The 21924-nt window shown below is 43.3% G+C and overlaps 1 protein-coding gene across 1 annotated transcript in view; it reads right to left on the reverse strand.

Moving 5' to 3' along the window:
• LOC124792957 (UNC93-like protein) overlaps window positions 1–21924 on the reverse strand; it is an 82258-nt gene that overhangs the window by 4705 nt on the left and 55629 nt on the right. The window contains exons 4-5 of the mRNA XM_047257982.1: window positions 21034–21190; window positions 8014–8278 (exon numbers count right to left, since the gene is read on the reverse strand). Of these exons, the coding sequence (XP_047113938.1) occupies window positions 8014–8278; window positions 21034–21190 (422 nt within the window). The remainder of the gene's footprint in view (window positions 1–8013; window positions 8279–21033; window positions 21191–21924) is intronic.

The raw sequence follows: 21924 nt of genomic DNA on the forward strand, positions 1-21924 counted from the left end.
CGAATGCCAGTCAGTATGGGCCATCTGGTAGCTTGCTCCTAAACGCATCAATTGCGACTCGAGAACCACTGAAGTATCGTGCTTTATGCCAAATTCGATGTACTCAGAAGGTTTCAAACCCATTTTGAAAATGCTGCACATCATGAGAATCGAAATTGGATACCACGCAGAAACGTTTGCCATCGGTCGCGAAAATGATCGCCTGCAGGATGCTTACCGTTGCACGCTGCACGATTCTCACGAAGCGTGGGCGGCGAGGATACATGAGAAAAATGTGGAGCAGGAGGATTCCGTGGTCGTGAAACGCCTCGTGTACAGTGCTAGTATAGCAGATTAGCTCTGAGTATGAGAAGGTTTACGTAAATTCATTTTTGATCTGATAGAGATCTTAGATTACCTTTAAACGCCTATTTCTCGATACAGCTGACGAAATGGATTGCTGGCACATTAACAAAGACATATTTCTAAAATCTGGCTTAGTTACTCCTCGGCCATGTCCGCAAGGAAAAGTAGGCTAATATTTTTTTTGTATTTCAATCTGCTTCTTAGTTACTGCAGAAAACGTGCCCCAACAAACACAACACCACTACATTTTTTCAAACGATAGCCATTTTATTGTTACTTCTAATTTCAAAAACTATGCTACTCAACCGTGCGCAATGTTCTATAGATTAAGAAAAATGTATGTTTTTCGATTTCAGGTAAGATTTTCAGAATGTAGGATTTCCATCATGGACACACCTCATTTTGGACAGAGCAACTTTAACTCCTAGACAGGGCGGCTTAATGATAACTGAATTTTGTACAAAAAGCAGGAAATGTTGTCCAAGAATCAATAAATAATGTGCAAATAGATTTACCTTGGTTTCTTCATTAGTTTTTCCAAAAACTGGTAAAAATCTCTAATCTTATAGGCTGATTAAGGGGAATGGCCCTTAATAAACCACAATTTCAGTTTTGTGACGCAGCTGCATCTGCACAGGCATGTTAGTGAGGTGACATTGTGCATATTTCTCTGTGTTTTGGCAAAAGAAGCAAATTTTAACATGGTAACAAGAAAAATATAGGTTTTTACTCAAAAATCACTACTGATGATGTTTCTCTGAAGAAAGTAGGTAAGTAGAACGAGTCATTTAAATCTCTTCTTTTGTTGCAATTTCAGTGGAATTGTGCAGCCCACTGGGGTTTTAATAATGGACAGCTGGTATTAAACCGAAGACTTTTCGACGTACATTTCACTGATTGGAGAAATACGACGAAAATGACAATAAATAGCACACGGTTATTTTGATCCTGTAAGTGATGGACTGAACTTACTCACCTTAAATAGCTTCTAGTTTTCCAAATATATTGGTAATCTGTTTTCCCTTGAGGAGCAGTCGATAAGGTTCTGCAAGTCATCTGAGTCATTACAGTTTCAGAACTACATACATACTGTCTCAAGAACAGTTGCTATTCCAGAGCCAAAAAGAATACTCTTTCTATTGGTTAAAAAAAAGTGGTTAATTCTTTTTATGAGCCGCTGGAACTGCTGAACGAGAGAAAATAAATTATATCTTTAACAAATCAAAAAATATTTGAGGAGAAACAGTTCATGAATTGACTTTCGTTGGGGATAGGAATAAAAAGATGGTGTACTGTGTACTGTATTTCAGTACTAGCTGTACTTTATTAAAAACACAGGGGGTAGAGGATTCCACGCAAACTGCGACAAAAGAACCGATTTAAATACTCCAGACTTCTTACCCGATTTCTTCAGAGAAACGTAATCAATAGCGAATTCTGACTAAAACCTACATATTTTTCTTGCGATATTGAAAGTTTCATCTTTTGCTAAAACTCATTGGAGTTTACACAATGTAACCTCAATAACACGCCGGTGCAGATACAATTGAAACAAAAAGCTGAAACTGTGTTTTATTAAGCGAAGAACTCAAGACAAGGCAGGAGAATAGCTTATGAGAAAGCACATCATCAATGTAGTATTTTACCCGTATTCAGAAACTGTAGTCGTCGATAATGAAATAATAAGCAAGCAGTTGCATACAAGAAATTTAGCTTCTTTACCGGTTTCGGGCACTTAGTGTCCTTCTTCAGAAGGTTGTGGAGGAGAATACACCATAAATAAGTCAGGTAGCAATATTGAAATTGGGGACGAAAAGTTTAAAAATATTTTAAAAATTAAAAGATAAAAAAATGTTACATACTTATGCTTATCGCATTATTTGCGAGAGTCAGTGACAAAGCGCAAATACAATAAGAGCTCTTAGAAGCATACGAGTAGTTCACAGTGTCTGCATAAAACTAGTACAAAGAAGCGGAACGAAAAGTGGAGACATGACGCCAGAACACGAGCCAATCAACCAATGGCATGCATATCTTGAAGTTGGTTTCAGAGTGGGGATGAAAGTATGATAAAGTAATGGAACAAAATAACTATGGTTGTCATCAGGCAAAAACAAAATTGTAGGTGAATAAAAGCAGCATAGTAAATAATATAAAGAAACGTAATGATAAATGAAAGAAGTTAATACCGACGACAAGTGGTGCTATGGATGGGAAATTTGAAAACTACGCTCCATACAGCTGTAGAGAGGTCAGAAGCATACTTGTAGGGAACCTGTCAACAAAAATAAAATGCGAAGTGCATCAGGGGGCTGGAACATGTGACTAGAGTAAGTGGAGAGCCTAATCTCAATCATTACGGTAGAGAAATTAAATTTCTTTTATGCACAAGTTGCTTATTGTTTCATTATACACGTCATCAGTGTAAAAGCAAACGTCTAAGTTCTTCACTCAAGTTGTTGCAAAACCCACGGCAATTTTTCGTTTCATCACCTCTCGATGACCTTTAAAAATTGAATTGTTTCGTTGAAAATCAATACCTACTTGAATAGCGCAGAAGATAATGAAGTTTCGCTTGTTAATGACATGGTTTGCATACCATCATCTGCCAAAACCTCGATTCGATATCTCAAACCGTTAACTAGATATTAGGGATTTTGTGAATATTTCATCGTGGCTTCATCACTGACGTGCGCTATCAGAACTGAGTGCACTACGTAAAATCCATTTTCTCGACGCTGGAGACAGATTGAGAACTGCTCCCATGTCTGAAGACAAATTCAATAGGTTAGCTAAGTTTAAGTGCAGCAACATATGACGTGATATGCACCGAACCCAAAATCATAGCGCTCAGCGTTTGTCATTGTAAACTTTTCAAATTTCCTTCAGTGTCTTACTCAAATGCGAAATAACACAATAACTATGACGATTCACAATATGATGTACATTTTGCAATGAAGCTGACATACAAACATAGGTAACGCTAAACTAAATCTTGTTACACAGAACAGTTTCTGTAAAATCGTTTGAGAAACACTGCGCAGCGCGCGCCTCGATTCTGTCAGCGCAGCGCGTCGCAGCCGGCGGCGCAGAAAGCGGACCAACAGCGACCCGCACGTTCAAGCTTGCTGGCAGGGCCCCGGGTCCGCGTGAGTCGGTGACGGCACACGGCTGCCATCGAGACCCACGAGGAAGGCAGACAGCGACGCGTACGTCACGAACTCGCTCGCTCGCTCAGCTCAGCAGACAAAATGCGTTTCTAAAACTGTTAACTCGCAACTGGGGTGCAAGTACTGACGAGAATTGCATCTTCCACTGGAATCTGCGATTATGAAGTCTTACTAAAGCAAAATTTAATTTAAGATCAATACTCGATATAAATGGTATAACGGCGTGTTTATAGCATTTAGTCTCTTCTCCCTAACAGTACTCATTACATGCTGGAAGTAGTGCCTTATGCAACTCATAATCATTTTAGCATGATTTATTTTATTGTACGCCAGTACAGCCGTAACAAATTATAAGTAGCCCCATGGACTTCCCATCATGGTAGGACTAATAACATTAAGATTCCATAATAGCGGATTCCAGCGGATTCAGTTTTCGTTTGTACGGACACGCCTAGTTACGAGTTAACAGGTGTAGAAACGTAGTTTGTCTGCTGATTTGAGCGAGCGAGCGAGCGGAGGACTACCTTCGTGACGTACGCGCCGCGGCCTGTCTTTCCTGTCGTCCTCGACGTCACGCTGCTAGTCTTACGAGTGCCTGCAGCCGTCTCCAGCGGGAGCGAGTAACTGTTTCAGACCAGTTGAATAATTCTTAATTGCATGTTTAAATGCGTGCAAGTTCTGGATAGGACACCACAAAATTAATACCCTTAGTGGGCACTTTTTCAATTAAATATTGATATCTCGTGGGCCCTGCACGGAGCGGAGCGTTCGCGAAGTGTGGTGGACTAGTGCGCTGTCACAAATTTGTTGCAGGGCCCGTACATGTCGTCGGCCCCGGCTGCCGTTGTGTGCCGTTTCATTAGGTAATACAGGGCTATTTTCTGCGCTATTATAGTGGAAATCAATATTATGTCATGGACATTTGCGGGAAAATTAACTTCGTCGGGTGGAACAGTCATGCACAATGAATATGGGATAATATGAAATCCAGTATATACAAATGCAGTCGAATGGTATCGCATTTCATGTCAGTAGTACACTATATAAGAAGACATCAACGATTCTAGTAGTAGAGGGTGGAACTCGGTATAAACGCTCTGTACGGTATTTGTGTGTGCGTACGTTTCCTTACTGAAGATAGGAAACAGAGACCATTAGCGACGGCGTTTGTTGTGTACACAAACCACGATTGTGACAAGGTCATGTGGAAAACGGTTTTCATGTGATGAAAAAGGAAACATCAGTGGTATGGAAATGCCGTGTGGATAGACCCTCCCGTCGGGTAGACCGTTGGTTTGGTGCAAGTCTATCGATCTGATGCCACTTCGGAGACTTGCGTGTCGATGGGGATGAAATGATGATGATAAGGACAACACAATACCCAGTCCCTGAGTGGAGAAAATCTCCGACCCAGCCGGGAATCGAACACGGGCCGTTAGCTATGACATTCCGTCGCGCTGACCACTCAGCTACCAGCGGCAGACAGTGGTACAGGTACATCTGATTCTGTAATCGGCAAGTCACCAAGAAGCTGAACCGTTGCAGCACAGCGATGGATTACTTCTTTAGACTGAGCGCACGATATGGCTAGTAGGGAAAATATGGGCAAAGTAGAAGGTTAACTGAGTCATAGAAAGGGTTACTTTTGCGCAAAGCCAGGGCCATATACCGTTATTGTTCTCGAGTTGTTGCTGATTCACAGTTGACAGTAACTACCAGACGTGCACGAGAAATTTTGTCACATGACAAACATCTTGTATTGAAGAAACGGCTGCAGAAAGCCGTTCTAACACCCAAACAAAATGAGGCTAGATTGAACTTTGCTGAAAAACGTATGTCATTGACTTCGGAATGGCTTAAAGAGTGATCTTCACTAGTGACATGAAGTTTAATTTAGATCGGCAGAATGGATTTCATTGTTATTGTCATGATATGCGAACAAAGCAGCAGACAAGAATGAGCAGAGATTTCGAAGGTGGAAGCGTTATGACTTGTTCAGCCTTCTGCAGTAAAGGTAAGTCATGCATTGCTTGGCCGAACACTAGAATGAATTGTAACATGTACACTGAGATGTTGTAAACAGAACTGATTAAAATGTATGAGAACATAGGTGACGAAAGTCTAGTGCTTCAACAATATAATGTATGGTTCTGGTACAAACAAAGCATGGTTTGAAGATAAAGATACCGATGTCTTGCCCTGGCCTGCACGTAGCACGGATTTGAAACCCCTGGAAGACCTTTGTGGAATAAATGCAAGCTGTGTTAATCGCAGTGAAAGCTAACTTGAAAACGTATGTGACCTGTAAAAAGCGACACGAGACTAGTGGGCGACAATTTCACAGCAAGAACTACTAACGCTAACAAAATCTATGCCGAAGAGATGTACTTAGAGAGAACGGAGGTTGGGCAAAGTACCAACAGCACAACAGGTCAGTGAGTGCTTTTATACCAATTTCTATGCATGAAATGCAAACTCCTTACTTTGTTACTCGTGTTATGAAAGACAGTATGTATTTTCGTCACGATTATTTATGTTTTCTATGTATCTACTACTCTAGTAGCAAATTCGATGCGTTATGCTTCAGACATTGTACTATTACACTACTGCCCATTAAAATTGCTACACCAAGAAGACATGCAGATGATAAACGGGTATTCATTGGACAAATATATTACACTAGAAATGATATGTGATTACATTTTCACGCAATTTGGGTGCATAGATCTTGAGTAATCAGTATCCAGAACAAAAAAATGGCTCTGAGCGCTATGCGACTTAACTTCTGAGGTCATCTGTCGTCTAGAACTTAGAACTAATTAAACGTGAGTAACCTAAGGACATCACACACATCCATGCCCGAGGCAGGATTCGAACCTGCGACCGTAGCGGTCGCTCGGCTCCAGACTGTAGCGCCTACCCAGAACAACAACTTGTGGCCGTAATAACGGCATTGATACGCCTGTGCATTGAGTCAAACATAGCTTGTATGGCGTGTACAGGTACAACTGCCCATGCAGCTTCAACACGATACCACAGTTCTTCAAGAGTAGTGACTAGCGTATTGTGACGAGACAGTTGCTTGACCACCATTGACCAGACGTTTTCAGTTGGTGAGAGATCTGGAGAATGTGGTGGCCAGGGCAGCAGTCGAACATTTTCTGTATCCAGAAAGGCCCGAACAGGGCCTGCAACATGCGGTCGTGCATTATCCTGCTGAAATGTAGGGTTTCGCAGGGATCGGATGAAGGGTAGAGCCACGGGTCGTAACACATCTGCAATCTAACGTCCACTGTTCAAAGTGCCGTCAATGCGAACAAGAGGTGACCGAGACGTGTAACCAATGGCACCCCATACCATCACGTGGGGTGACACGCCAGTATGGTGATGACGAATACACGCTTCCAATGTGCGTTCACCGCGATGTCGCCAAACACTGATGCGACCATCATGATGCTGTAAACAGAACCTGGATTCATCCGAAAAAATGACGTTTTGCCATTCGTGCACCCAGGTTCGTCGTTGAGTACAGCATCGCAGGTGCTCCTGTCTATGATGCAGCATCAAGGGTAACCGCAGCCACGATCTCTGAGCTGATAGTCCATGCAGCTGCAGACGTCGTCGAACTGTTCGTGCAGATGGTTGTTGTCTTGTAAACGTCCCCATCTGTTGACTCAGGGCCGGCCGGGGTGGCCGAGCGGTTAGGTTTAAGTAGCTCTAAATTCTAGGGGACTGATGACCTCAGAAGTTAAGTCCAATAGTGGTCAGAGCCATTTCAACCATTTTTGACTCAGGGATCGAGACGTGGCTGCACGATCCGTTACAGCCATGCGGATAAGATGCCTGTCACCTCTACTGCTAGTGATACGAGGCCGTTGGGGTCCAGCACGGCGTTCGGTATTACCTTCCTGAACCCACCGATTCGGTATTCTGCTAACAGTCATTGGATCTCGACCAACGCGAGCAATAATGTCGCGATACGATAAACCACAATCGCGATAGGCTACAATCCGACCTTTATCAAAGTCGGAAACGAGAGGTGCGCATTTCTCCTCCTTTTCCGAGGCATCACAAGAACGTTTCAACAGGCAACGCCGGTCAGCTGCTATTTGTGTATGAGAAACCGGTTGGAAACTTTCCTCATGTCAGCACGTTGTAGGTGTCGCCACCGGCGCCAGCCTTGTGTGAATGCTCTGAAAAGGTAATCATTTACATATGACAGCATCTTCTTCCTGTCGGTTAAATTTTGCGTCTGTAGCACTTCATCTTCGTGGTGTAGCAGATTTAATGGCCAGTAGTGTACTTTCGTGGAACCCTGCCTTCATACTGATTTCCTCTGCTGTAGTTCAAGCAGCCTCGCGCTGGCCTTCGCTATGCAGGTAGCTCGCTTTGTTTCTGTGTACGCCCTCTTAATTTCGTTAAAAATGTTCTGAGAGATCTGTAGAATCACCTAACCAGTCAAGTGTTGCACACAGCGGGTAGCGCACAGTGGACGTACAGTTTACGACGAGAATTCCGCAGTCTGCAATCCCCCAGAAGGCGGCAAGCAGGAAGAAAGGCGCGGCCTTGCTGGCGTCTGGCGCCCAGACGAAGAGCGCGGCCAGCAGCAGGCAGTAGCAGCCCCCGTACGCCGACACCAGCGCCGCATGGCCCGCGGACCGGCCGCGCCAGCCCAGCGCCACCGACGCGGCGCAGTTGGAGGCGCCGTAGCACGCCACCACGCCGCCGATGTGCGCGATCCCCCACGAGCACGACACGAACGCCTGCGCAGCGGAAGTCGTCAATCAGCGTGCGTGCGTGTGCGTGTACACCGAGCTGACAAAAGTCGTGCGATACCGATATGCACAAGTACAGATGGCGGTAGCTTCGCGTGCACAAGGAATAAAAGGGCTATGCATTGTTTTAGCTGTCATTTGTACTCTGGTGATTCATTTGAAAAGGTTCCCGCCGTGATCGTGTCCGCTCGAAGGGAATTAACAGACTTTGAACGCAGAGTGGTTGTTGGAGCTAGAGGTATCTACATCTACATCTACATCCATACTCAGCAAGCCACCTGACGGTGTATGGCGGATAGTACCTTGAGTACCTCTATCGGTTCTCCCTTCCATTCCAGTCTCGTATTGTTCGTGGAAAGGATTGTCGGTATGCATCTGTGTGGGCTCTAATCTGATATTATCCTCATGGTCTCTTCGCCAGATATATGTAGAAGGGAGCAATATACAACTTCACTCTTCGGTGAAGGTATGTTCTCGAAACTTCAACAAAAGCCCGTACCGAGCTACTGAGCGTCTCTCCTGCCGAGTCTTCCACTGGAGTTTATCTATCATCTCCGTAACGCTTTCGCGATTACTAAATGATCCTTTAACGAAGCGCCCTGCTCTCCGTTGGATCTTCTCTCTCTCTTCTATCAATCCTACCTAGTACGGATCGCACACTGCTGAGCAGTATTCAAGCAGTGGGCGAACAAGTGTACTGTAACCTACTTCCTTTGTTTTCGGATTGCATTTCCTTAGGATTCTTCCAATGAATCTCAGTCTGGCATCTGCTTTACCGACGATCAACTTTATATGATCATTCCATTTCAAATCACTCCTACTGCGTACTCCCAGATAATTTATGGAAGTAACTGCTTCCAGTTGCTGACCTGCTATATTGTAGCTAAATGATAAGGAATCTATCTTTCTATGTATTCGCAGCACATTACACTTGTCTACATTGAGATTCAATTGCCATTCCCTGTACCATGCGTCAATTCGTTGCAGATCCTCCTGCATTTCAGCACAATTTTCCAATGTTACAACCTCTCGAAGTACCACAGCGTCATCCGAAAAAAGCCTCAGTGAACTTCCGATGTCATCCACAAGGTCATTTATGTATATTGTGAATAGCAACGGTCCTACGACACTCCCCTGCGACACACCTGAAATCACTCTTGCTTCGGAAGACTTCTCTCCATTGAGAATGACATGCTGCGTTCTGTTATCTAGGAACTCTTCAATCCAATCACACAATTGGTCTGATAGTCCATATGCTCTTACTTTGTTCATTAAACGACTGTGGGGAACTGTATCGAACGCCTTGCGGAAGTCAAGAAATACGGCCTCTACCTGTGAACCCGTGTCTATGGCCCTCTGAGTCTCGTGGACGAATAGCGCGAGCTGGGTTTCACTCGACCGTCTTTCTCTAAACCCATGCTGATTGCTACAGAGTAGGAAATCATTAAGGAATGCAATATTTCGAGATCCACAGTGTCAAGACTGTGCCGATGGTCTTGATTACTGAAAGCAGGGGCGTTTGCGTAGACTTGTCAGAGCTAACAGGCAAGCAACACTGCATAAAGTAACCCCAGCAATCAATCAGGGACGTACCACGAACGTGTCCGTTGCGACTATGCTGCGAAATTTGGCGTTAGTTGGCTATGGTAGCAGACGGCCGATGCGAGTGGCTGTGCTACCAGCACGACATCGCCTGCAGCGCCTCTCCTGGGCCCGTGGCGACGACATCTGCAAGTTATACGATTGGAAAACCGTGGCCTAGTCAGATGCGACCTGATTTCAGTTGGTAAGAGCTGATGGTAGGGTTCGAGGTGTGGCGCACACTCCACGAATCAATGAACTCAAGTTGTCCACAAGGCACTGTGCATGCTGGTCGTGGCCCCAGTATGGTTTAAGCTGTGTTTACACGGACTGTTCTGGGTCCTGATTGTCACCGGCTACTTGGAAACCATTTGCAGCCATGTTCCAAAACAACGGTGTAATTTTTATGGATGACGATGCGCCATGTCACCAGGCCACTGAGCCGTGCCGGCTGGTATCGATTGATCGATCGGGTCGGCATGGTGTGATCTTTGGGCTCGGCCGTTTGACGTGGCTTTTGGCCGCGAAGGTCGTGGGGGCTGGAAAGGGGACAGCCGGAGAGCCGCGCGGCGTGAGAATCGGAGGAGAGCGTGGTTGAGCAGGCCGGGGCACGACGCAGAGGTTGTGGTGTGTTTGACACGTTTGCAAGACCGACTCTGGCTTGTAGCGTGGGAACTGGACTCGGCCACATCATCCGAATCGATTCGTGCGGCCCTGATTTGAATCTGTAAAGGATTTCATAAAAGATTTGGTAAGAATTGCTTGTCGTGTTTTTGGTGCGCATATTATACTGACTTCTGCTTCCCAAGTATCGGCACCATGACTGGAAACTGTTGTCTTTCCAACCAAAAGGTCCCCTCTATTTAGTGCTGTTTAATTAAACGCGTGTTATTGTGTTTGGTTAAAGGTTTATCTGGATTTTGTGATGTGATACAGTCCGAGTAAGCGAGGTGTATTAATTGGTACTATTGTTGTTCGGAGTGACGGACGGCATAAGCCAGTCTCGTGAAACTGTAATATTTTTCCTCGTATAGTGAGCCGTATGGACGTTGTTACAGTTGGTTCGAAGCACATGCTTAACACTGAATCTGTACATTCTGTGTTATCTAATTACATTACTTGTTCACTCACAAACTCTGAAATGGTTGCCTTACTTGACTGTTTAAGTTATCAGTATCCTGTTAAGGGGTAATTTAAATGAGCTCCCCAGTTTCAGTGAGCATATGTTAACCTACTAGTGTAGTTTAAAGTTCTCACCTGACTTGGTATTAAGCTATTCGCCCTCGTCGTTTAAGGTTACGTCAAGGGCATTAGTCATTGATTCACGCTTGACTGTTTTATTTCAATGTTCGTGAAATAAGCTGTTATTTTGTACATCGTAGTTATTTTACGTTTGAGGAATTGATGTTTGCCGTTTCCTCTCTCCCTCCCCCTCTTTCTCTGGAATTGTATAGCAGCACGGGCTCCTTTTTTTCCAGTGTGTTATACTGTACTGTGTGCGGCACCCTGTCCAGCTCGCCCGCTTGCTGTGGGTTCTGGCTCCAGGCGCCTCCGGTCTGGGTCCAGTGCACCCCCCCCCCCTTTCCACTACTTGAATTTTCTCGTGCCTATGTGAAGTCACCTGTTTTGAAAATGTGTCACGAAGGGGTCTATCTGTTGGTATTTTCTTTCGTATTAAAAAAATTTTTTTTGGTATCCATTATTGGTTAAACTTAATCTCATTATTGTAGTCTCCTTTTGGTAGCTTTACTGTGTATAGAATTTAATTAACTTGCAAGTCACTTACTGCTTGGTTAAAGATTAATGTTGTAGTTTGAATAGGGCGGTTTCCCGTGCTTGTAAGGATTCTGAATTTTGAAGATAAAATACTATTTGGCCAAAGAAAAGTTAATAAATGTGTTGTTGTTATAAACTGTGAATGTTGCTTATGTGGCCCGACATTCCCGCTCAACAGCAAGTGGCTGATTAGGGTGGATTAACCACTCCACCCACAATTGCTCGCCATTAGTTGAAGAACATTCTGCACAGTTTGAGTGAATGATTTGCCACTCAGATCGCCGGGCATGAAACTCATCAAACAATTATGGAACATAATCGAGAGGTTAGTTCGTGCCCAAAATCGTGTACTGACAACACTTACGGAATTACGTTCCTCAATACGGACAGCATGGCTCAATATTTCGGCAAGAGACTTCCAGAGACTTTGTTGAGTCCATGCCAAGTCGAATTTCTGCACTACACCGGGAAAAAGGAAGTCAGACACGATGTTGGGAGGTATTCCATGACTTTTATCAACTCATTGTGTGTGTGTGTGTGTGTGTGTGTGTGTGTGTGTGTGTGTGTGTGTGTGTGTGTGAGTGTGTGTGTGTGTGTGTATTGTATGCGTGTGTGTGTGTATGTAGAACTGCGTCCCATTTATGAATCTGTTCCTTCTGGCGTGTGAGATATTCAAACAACTTGCAGGAATGAATTGGGGTGATAGCTTCAGCAACTGCCGATATTCGATATCTGAACACGCTGTCATTTTCGAGGCAAAAGTCCAATGAGGGAATCCCGTGCAATTCAATTTTAATGCCTGATAGGCGGGGCTACGCCACCCAAGAACCACAACACAGCATTGGCAGAGGACAGTACACACATCGAAAACAAACCGGCGCGCCACATGACTAAATATGACTAACGTTAAAAGTTACTGAATATGAGTTTCCAGTGGATGAGGTAGTATTATCTCTATTCCTCTGTTGCACGAGCGAGAGAACACGATTTGAAGCAATATTTAGGCCAAACCCCTCCGTCTTTATTTGTAATTTAACTCGACAAATTAATCCCAACTGCATCCTTAAAAACACTATCCTGATAACTTCAAGTGCTTGCCAGAATCTCTGTGTTGTTGTATCCCATGTGATAAGCATTGCATAGGTAATGTTTATCAATAACAGATTTACTCTACTGTTGTAAATGTGTGTGATGCTTATGCTCAATACATCAGACCTCCTGGTCTTGATTGACCAATGTGACACGCCGCAACCGCACAGGATGTGGTAGACACCTACATTACACAAACTGGCATCATCCTTTACACATCATAAAAGGGTACTAACCTTTAATGATGGTCGAAAAACACATTTGATTCCATGTTTCTGCAGAATATGATTAATCCTGCGGGAAGCGCTACCTGGGTGAGGCAAAAACACCGTACACTTTGGTGCTACCTTGTTCTTTTCATCACTCACCCACGTCACGGCTGTCAAATTTTATTCACTTAAGAGTGGCATAGATGCTATGAAATGAGTGTAGTGCTAAGGTTGGGTCAGGTTGGCACGAGGCAACGGCTTCTGAGCCAGAACTATGTATGAGGTAAGATATCGCCAGCCAGCCATGCTGTGACTGCTGGCGAGAACAACAGCATCCGCAGGATAGCCAGGAGGCCCAAAGCTGACTATACCCAACAGAAGCTAGATGTTCGAACCAGCCAGAATGTTTTAGAACGTTCTGGAAAAATTTCGGTCCTTAGGAAGACTTCTGAAGTAAGAGGATAGCAACTCTACGACAGAAACACGCCCAAGAGCCCTGAAACATCACTGTATAAGCGGTTAGCGGATACAGCGCAGTCAGTTGGTACCCTGACTTGGATACAGTCATCACCAGAAAGCCGTCGCAGTGATTCGCCGCAAGTAGTGTTACAGCCGAGCCTCAGACTCATTATTGAGTGACACTTCAGTGCTGCTGCAATAAGATGCCGAGAAAATATTCGAAGGAGAACAACTGAGTTTGCGATAAGTATCCAGTAACAGTCATTACGTTGAGTTTTCTGTCTCTTAGGGAAGCACAAGCGCTACAGAGTCTGTCTCTAGTAGCAACGAGTAGTAAACATATTATCTTTTGTCAGAATATAAATAGCAGGATGAGCTGTCTCACATTTATCTCCTCGTGTGAATAAGGTATCTGACCTGCGTTAATCGCAACGAGTAATAACTGACATTTTCTGTTGGCTGGAATATAAAGAGGAAAATGTGCCATGGTGCCCTTGTCTCCAAATGTGCTTAAGGTATTTGCCTGTGTATTGTTGCAAAGAGTTGCGAGCAGAGTTCTCACCTATAATAGAGCGAGGAATAACAGAGAAACTGGGATTTGCCGGGAAGCCCGATGTAGAGCAATAGTGTGTACTCGTTTGCGATGATATGTAGCATCTGTACGACAGATCTCCAATTAAGATAGAGCTATTAGGAAAATAAAAGAAATATTAAGTGTCTGCATCCTTGTTCAGTTCCCACGAACACAAGTTCTCCTCTCAATTCCAGAATCAAATGTGCTAAGCGTTCTAGGAGACTTTCTAACTCTCATTTTCTGTTAAAGATGACTTAGTAGACCTCACTCCACATTGTCGTGAATTTCCTGATTGAGCTATGCAGGCCACACCTTAGTTCAAGCTGGTACCAGGAGGCGACACCCGATACACATTTGGTCGACAGTTCAACGTGTGGCTCATCTCTATTTTACTCTATGCAAAATATCTTGGAATGAATATTGATTCTCAGCTGAAGTGGTGTGAACACACAAAGGTAGTTGCAAACAGAATGTCATCAGAATATTATGGCCTTAGAATCCTATCATCAGTGTCTAAGATGCAGTGTCTTTTAGTTACATATTATTCATATGTACACTAAATTCTTTTTTAGGGACCAAATGCACAAAATATGAACACAATTTTCAAACTCCAGATAAGAGCCATAAGAATAATAACCAAAAATACTAGTCGAGCTTATTGTAAAGATCTGTTCAGAACACTTGGGATTTTAACTGCTGCATGTGAATACATTTGCCAGTCAGTTGTACACATCGAAAATAACATTGGTAATTACTGCACAAACAGTTCTGTCTACGATCATGCAACAAGAGATAGACTCAAATTTACCAAGAGAAAATAAACATAAAACTCAAAACAGCATTTCCTACCAAGGAATAAAACTGTACAATAAATTACCAAAAGAGATTAAAAAACTTGCAAAGATACACTTATTTAAAAAGGCAGCTAAAAAGTACCTGTTATGCAATACATTTTATACATTGAAGGATTGCTTAGCTAAAGCAGAGTAGGGGTTTGATAAAAAATGTTATACAAATAAATGATAATAATAATGATTATAAAATATCCAACATTCCACATAACACTTCACTTTACGTTTTTTTCCTTCTTTTTTTTCCTTTCTAGCAATACTTACCCCCAAGCTATGCATAGCACAATACTAAAACCTCATCCTCTTTCTGAGCAGAACATCTCACTCATTACGGAGGGATGCTGACTCAGCTATCCAGGATAGCAAATGGGAAGTTGCGGTACAGAAAATGGCTCAGAGATCACCACTGTGTGTATATATGTGTGTGTGTGTGTGTGTGTGTGTGTGTCTGTGTGTAGTGAGTGAAGTATTATGAAACAATGTGTGTATAGTGTGTGCAGTGACTGATAGTGAGATATGAGTGAACAATGTGGCATTACATTATTTAATAAGTTATTTCTAAAAAAAGTATTGTACACCAGGAGTAAATCTCTAACTAGAAGTCTGTAAATATATGCGTATACGAATTAGCTTATTTTAAATTGATCTAAATTTGTAAATACTTTGACATGTCCTATATCCTTGTAAAAAGAGATCTACGGATGAATAAAGCTACTACTACTACTACTACTACTAGTACTGTAACTATTCTGAGAAAAAGTGACTTCCAGGCCGGCTAACTCAGTTAACAAACTTTCAGGATTTGAGGCGACATGGGCCCTATGAATCAAGATGCGAAGCATCCCTCCTTGCTTAGCTGCATGGTGACATCTATCACCCCGAAAATACAATTCAGTCTGAGTTGGATTCTTATAAACGGAATGTACCAAAGTACCATCCACCCTGCTCCTGATCAACATCAACACCTTAACGAAGCAAAATGTAAGCCACTCCCTGGAAGTAGCACACAGGTTGCTTTGGAGCGTTGTAGATGTGATATAACTGATACCATGTTGTCATGTGACCCTGCACCTAATGTTTCATGCCATGCAGGTGGTGAGATATGCCAGTAGATTCTATCGAATCTGTGCAGTAAAGTAGGTAGACATGAAGAAGTGACGGAATGGCACAAAGTGGCTGTTTTGCTTGAATGTGTCCCCGATCACACTGCAGCGCAGCGCTGCATCGGCAAATAATATAATGAATCTAGAGACTCCCAGGCAAGCAATATGTGTATGCTGATACGACAACCAGTACCACAAAGTTTGAAAACAAAGAGTTCCTCCAGTTCTCCTCGAATTGTTGAATGGGCTACAATATATTAAAAAAAATCAGTCGTCATGCGCAGCTTCCTGTTGCACGCCTCTGGCTACATGCTGAAAAGTGAGAATCACCTAATACGATCGCTCAGCCATTATCCCATGGCAATGTGCAGCTTCTCCCATATACAGTATTCAGTTTCCTCCATTCGTCATTGGTACTATCCAGATCAACATTCGATTATGATGAGATACTGGTACTTGTGGAGCAGACGACGACATATCCAACGGCAAGACAGGTAGCCTGGATGGTATGAAAGCGACTGACATTCAAGAAGCTGTTCTTTGCCAGATAATCGTGTTCTCTATTTCTGGTAAGTGGAAAGTGGAGCCACATGAGAAAATAGCCATTATTGTGGAAGCCATCTCTAGCCTCTCCTTAAGCACAGATCAAAAAGGCAGCAGACCAAGTACGTCTGTGGGTGTGGACGACCCTTTGTCAAAGTGCGTCAAATTTCGTATTCAGGAAACATATTTGTTATGCTTGATTTCCTATAACTCTAGCTCTGAACAGATGACAGCAAAGTTCAAAAAGCAAATTAACAGAGAAATTCCTTGATAATTAGCTTATCCCGAATGCAACACGATCATTTGCTACTGTAGTCGTCATGAAACTAAGCACCTCAAAGTCACCTCACCGTCTCATAGCGTTGCGAGTTAGCGAGAGTTTCGAATGTTAGTAAAAACTCCGAAAAATTATTAGTCATCTCTATTTTTAGTCTGTAACGTGATGGAGCATTTACCAAAAAAAATTCTTGTCAGTTGCTAAGGAAACAACCAAATGTACAGAAAATTTTGAAGGAAGTGGATTTTTACCTCAATCCTTGGGAAAAACAAATTCACTGACATTTTGGGTTGAAAATTATATCTGAACATTCTAAAAGTTTATAGATGCATGTGTTAGCTACGCGGAATAGCCGCGCGGTTTGACCTGCCACGTCACGTAACGTGAGGCCCTTCCCACCGGAGGTTCGAGTCCTCCCTCGGGCATGGCTGTGTGTGTTTATCTTAGCATAAGTTAGTTTAAGTAGTCTGCAAGTCTAGGGACGATGACCTCAGCAGTTTGGTCCCCTAGGAATTCGCACACATTTGAACATTTTGCATGTCTTAATACGACAGATAATATTCCCTACCTCCATAAAAATTTTTGTTTACAGTTCCTACTGACCGTGACGGCACCCCTATATAAAAATAAGTGTAGGGACTTACAGGCCAATATTTCCGTCGAACCCGCTCAAATAATATTTAAAATTTTCGACCATCATTACACTTTCTGAATCAAAAAGTAAGAGAGCGTAGAAGACGATGAACGGAAGTCTCTGAGCCATAATGATTAATTTTTTCACGATGAGTGCCCTGTATCATTTTTAGCCGTTGGACAGTCTCCTCTGTCGCAATAACCTATTACTGTTGTACACACAAACCCTTTGTTCGAATCGCAAAATTCGTAGATTTCCGTTCTCGTTTATATGCCTTTCATGGAGAATCGAAACTCGTGTTCAACCGGTCATTCTGTTGATGTTACTGCTCTGCTAATAATGCCTGCAGTCGACTCGGAAAAATCATACGGTTTTGCTGTCTCTTTATGAATTTGTGCAAAATTTGTATTATCCCTGGCTTCTTCACTGTAGGCCATAAGAAACTTCAGTGCATTCGAAACGACAATTTTAGATTGTTTTAGAATGTCTTTTCGCCCTTTACACGCACAGAACAGAGTAGCACTACACGTAGGCCCTTTCTCTTGCATTTCGCTCACTACCGAGCGCACGTCAATGCACCGTTCTACTGAAGACTGAAACCACACGTGGACACTCGATAGCGCACGGAAACGTTGAACGATCAGCTGGTGCGCTGTTCACAGTGTATATGTGACAACACAGCAATGGGGAAGGCGAACCACAGCACTTAGCACCTGCGGACTACAGGCAGCGGGTGTGACCTTGAGGTCACTCTAGTAGATACGGTGTAGTGATAAACTGTCGTTGCAGAAACTGCTTGTAGTGCGGTTAATATTCTCCGACAGACACATTTAATAAAGGATTTTACATATGCAGGGAGCTTAAATTTCCCTGTATGTGCCCTGAAACTTTCTTTTCAGTGTACAGTCCGAACGCAGTTCTTCTCGTCTCTTTCAAGGTGAATAGCCTCCTCCGTAACCTGATTAATAACGCGCTATTCAAATTAGACTACCGAATTAATTCAAAGACAAGTGAAGAATGAAAGTATGCAAGTAACTGAAGCAAACACCAATGAGTGTGAAATAATTAGTAATTCTTCATTTCGTTTCTATATGGTATGTGTAATTTTTCTGTGAGCTGAGTCCACTGGCTGACTTTAAGAACGTGAGGGCCGAACCAGTGATTGTGAATATAATTAGTACTTCTTCATTTCATGTCTATGCGGTGGTAAAAGTGGCCGAGCGGTTCTAGGCGCTACAGTCTGGAACCGCGCGACCGCTACGGTCGCAGGTTCGAATCCTGCCTCCGGCATGGATGTGTGTGATGTCCTTAGGTTAGCTAGGTTTAAGTAGTTCTAAGTTCTAGGGGACTGATGACCTTAGAAGTTACATCCCATAGTGCTCAGAGCCATGTGAACCATTTTTTTGTGGTAAAAGATACGTGACATTTATATATGGGATGAGTTCGCAGGCTGACTATGAGGACCTGAGGACCGAAGGAGTTGAATCGCAAACTAGTTGTAAAAGTGTTCTCTCGCAAAAAGGCAAAGCCGCTGGCAGGAAAACACTGGACGATGGCCATTCTTTGGGATGGCCACGGCGCCCTGGTGTCAGCGACAACAGGTCGGAGTACACCACACTCGGCGAGATGTAAACTGGAACTGTGAACTGCAGTGAAACGAAAACTTTCCAAAAAATATACAGATATGCGAGGGTATGGGAAAACATGAGACACATAGAGTGAGAGAAATCCGCCGGACTCAAAAGAGATCAGCAGTAATTGATGCGTAAGTTTTCTAAGGAAGGCCAGGATTGACTAATGAAAATTATTTTCGTAGTAGGAATGAAAACGCGCTAGTGGCAAACTCTTATTGGGAGAGAACTGCTGTCTCTGCCCATGCTCTAAGAGTGAAATGTGTATTTATGGTAATCACAGCAGATTCTCTAAGAGGAGAGTGATTGCCTGAATTTTTATGAATTTTCATCGGACGGAACTAGAAAGCTCCAGTGTGATTGGGTACTCAGATTTCGGCGCTGGCAGTACCAACAAAATTTTTAGAAGAAGATGATATCAACACTTCGTCTTAGAGCTCCAGAGAGGCAACATTTGGTCTGCATCCGTGCTTCCGGAAGACAACATTGTGGCTGATGGTCTTTTGAGACTGTCTCAGAGCCGATCACAGATCCGGGGCCAAACTTACAACTTTAAGCTACCACTGCAGTCATTCTCTGCATCTGAGTTTTAGAACGACGGTAATCATGTGCCATATTATCATTCATGTGTTGATATGGACTCGAAGCTAGTTGTTTCTGCTTTTCTAAATCAGTGCATCACATACTCAGCTAGTGAACTCAAAATGTGCTCAGCAAGAGTTCTGATGATCACATTTAATTTTCTGGGTCTTTTCCTTGGCATATTAACTAATTCAGCAACCAATGGCAGTTTAGGTGAACCTGGCAAATTGTATGACACTATTAGCATTTCCTTTCCAATTCCAGCCCGCTGTTTCGAGGTATTATCGTATATGTTCAAAAATCCATTTTAACTATTGTGCACTTAGTAATTCCTTGCACTATCTTTTCAATGTTAGGAGTCCATGAGTTTTAGCAACAAACGGGACTTCATTGTGGCGTGCAGTTTCATTCGACAGTTTGATGAAACCCTTTTTCGTTAAATCTGTTTGAGCTATGATAGCCATATTTCATGTTCAACTGGCCCATACTTGTTCAAGTTCAGATATACAATAATACCCACTGTGTGACTTTGTCTTAATATTTAACATCATCTTATGGCGCGTAACCTCTTCAAAACGGTTCAAATGGCTCTAAGTGCTATGGGACGTAACATCTGAGGTCATCAGTCCCCTAGACTTAGAACTACTTAAACTTAACTATCCTAAGGACATCACACACATCCATGCCCGAGGCAGGATTCGAACCCGCGACCGTAGCAGCAGGGCGGTTCCGGACTGAAGCTCCTAGAACCGCTCGGCCACAGCGGCCGGCGGACGTTTCACTGTGCAGGTCACCCAGTTCAGATCTTAACAGCATCACAGAGTTATGCTTAAAGCTCAGTTGTAGTCTCATGCAGGACTGCAAAGACATACCTGCAGAAAAGTCAACAATTAATTTCGTAACTACATTTATTTGATATAATAATTAAAAGTAGATGGCTAATATTGTGTGGACATATGATGAGATCATTTCCCGAAAAATACAATATTCTCGTCCAGCACAGTGTAAATCTGCCTGAGAGTTCCATCACACAGCATAATGAGAAAAATTAATCTCATTTGGCACACAGACAGGTGCCTTGCATTTCAGTGTCCTTGGTAACGTAGTCTTTTCTCTGTGGAGAACTCTGTAAGTCCATATTGAGGAAGGTGCCTTGCACTTCAGTGGCTTCAGTAACATAGCTTCTTCTGTCTGGGGGAACTAAACTCTGTGAATTCCTCTCTGAAGAAGTTGCCTTGCACTTATGTGGCCTCTTCTATGTGAGGGACTAACGTCTGGGAAGTCTCTGCTGATGAAGGTGCCTTGCACGTAAGTGGCGTCGGTAATGCAGCCTCTTGTGTGTGGGGGACTAACCCCTGGCAAGTCCACATTGAGGAAGGTGCCTTGCATTTAAGAGGCATTGGTAACATAGCCTTTTCCATGTGGTGGACTAACCTCTGTGAAGTCCGCGTTGAAGAAGGCCTGCGTGAGCCCTGTGAAGATGGTGATGGGCACCAGCAGCAGCTGCACAGGATCGCGGTGCAGGTTGGCAGCAGCGCTCACCAGCCGCAGTGTAGCTCTCATGTCACCGTACTCCTCGTCCTCTTGGTCACTGTGGACACCCACCACTCGGCTTCAACAAAGGCTACCACTGATGGACAGACATACAGGTAACACATTACTCTAACTGCTGGTTTAAATAGATAATGTTGCGGAAGTAGCAGTGATTCAGTTAATTTATCTACTTTACTGGGTGTTGAGCTTCTTGGCTATGGCTTTACTTTAAGAAATCCACCACCCTCCCACTTTATATATATTTTTGTTGTCTGTGTTACAGACTTTCATCTTTCTTCAGCTGGCATAATACGTATACTGACTGATAAAAAAAGGGAAGCATAGAGAAGGTGTAGTTGGATATCAGTATAACTTCATACATGGACTCATTGTCAGTGCGTATGTAAGTGATTAGACTTGCAATTTTCTATAGCCAGTAGAATAGCCATTGGAGGACATTGGTTTCTCGTGTTAACTGTTTTTATTGGGTCTTGTAGGGTATATAAGGGGCATGAAGAGCTTCGGATGTTGACTGATCACTGTGAAGGTCACGGAGAGAGAGAATGTGTACAGCATCTGGCAGAGTTCGAAAGGGGTCTTACTGTGATCCTCCACTTGACTGGAAAATCCAAATTTGTGGGGCATTCAGCTGCCTCATGTTGGACTGCTTGGCAACGTGAGGGCACAAATACCGTTGTCTGATTACCACAGGAGAGGATCGCCGTATTGTACACCAATCACATCGTAACCTCTTCACATCTGCCCCTGCCTTCAGATAACAAATAATGGAGC

This window comes from Schistocerca piceifrons, chromosome 1 (genome assembly GCF_021461385.2).
Source record: "Schistocerca piceifrons isolate TAMUIC-IGC-003096 chromosome 1, iqSchPice1.1, whole genome shotgun sequence".
Classification (NCBI taxonomy): domain Eukaryota; kingdom Metazoa; phylum Arthropoda; class Insecta; order Orthoptera; family Acrididae; genus Schistocerca; species Schistocerca piceifrons.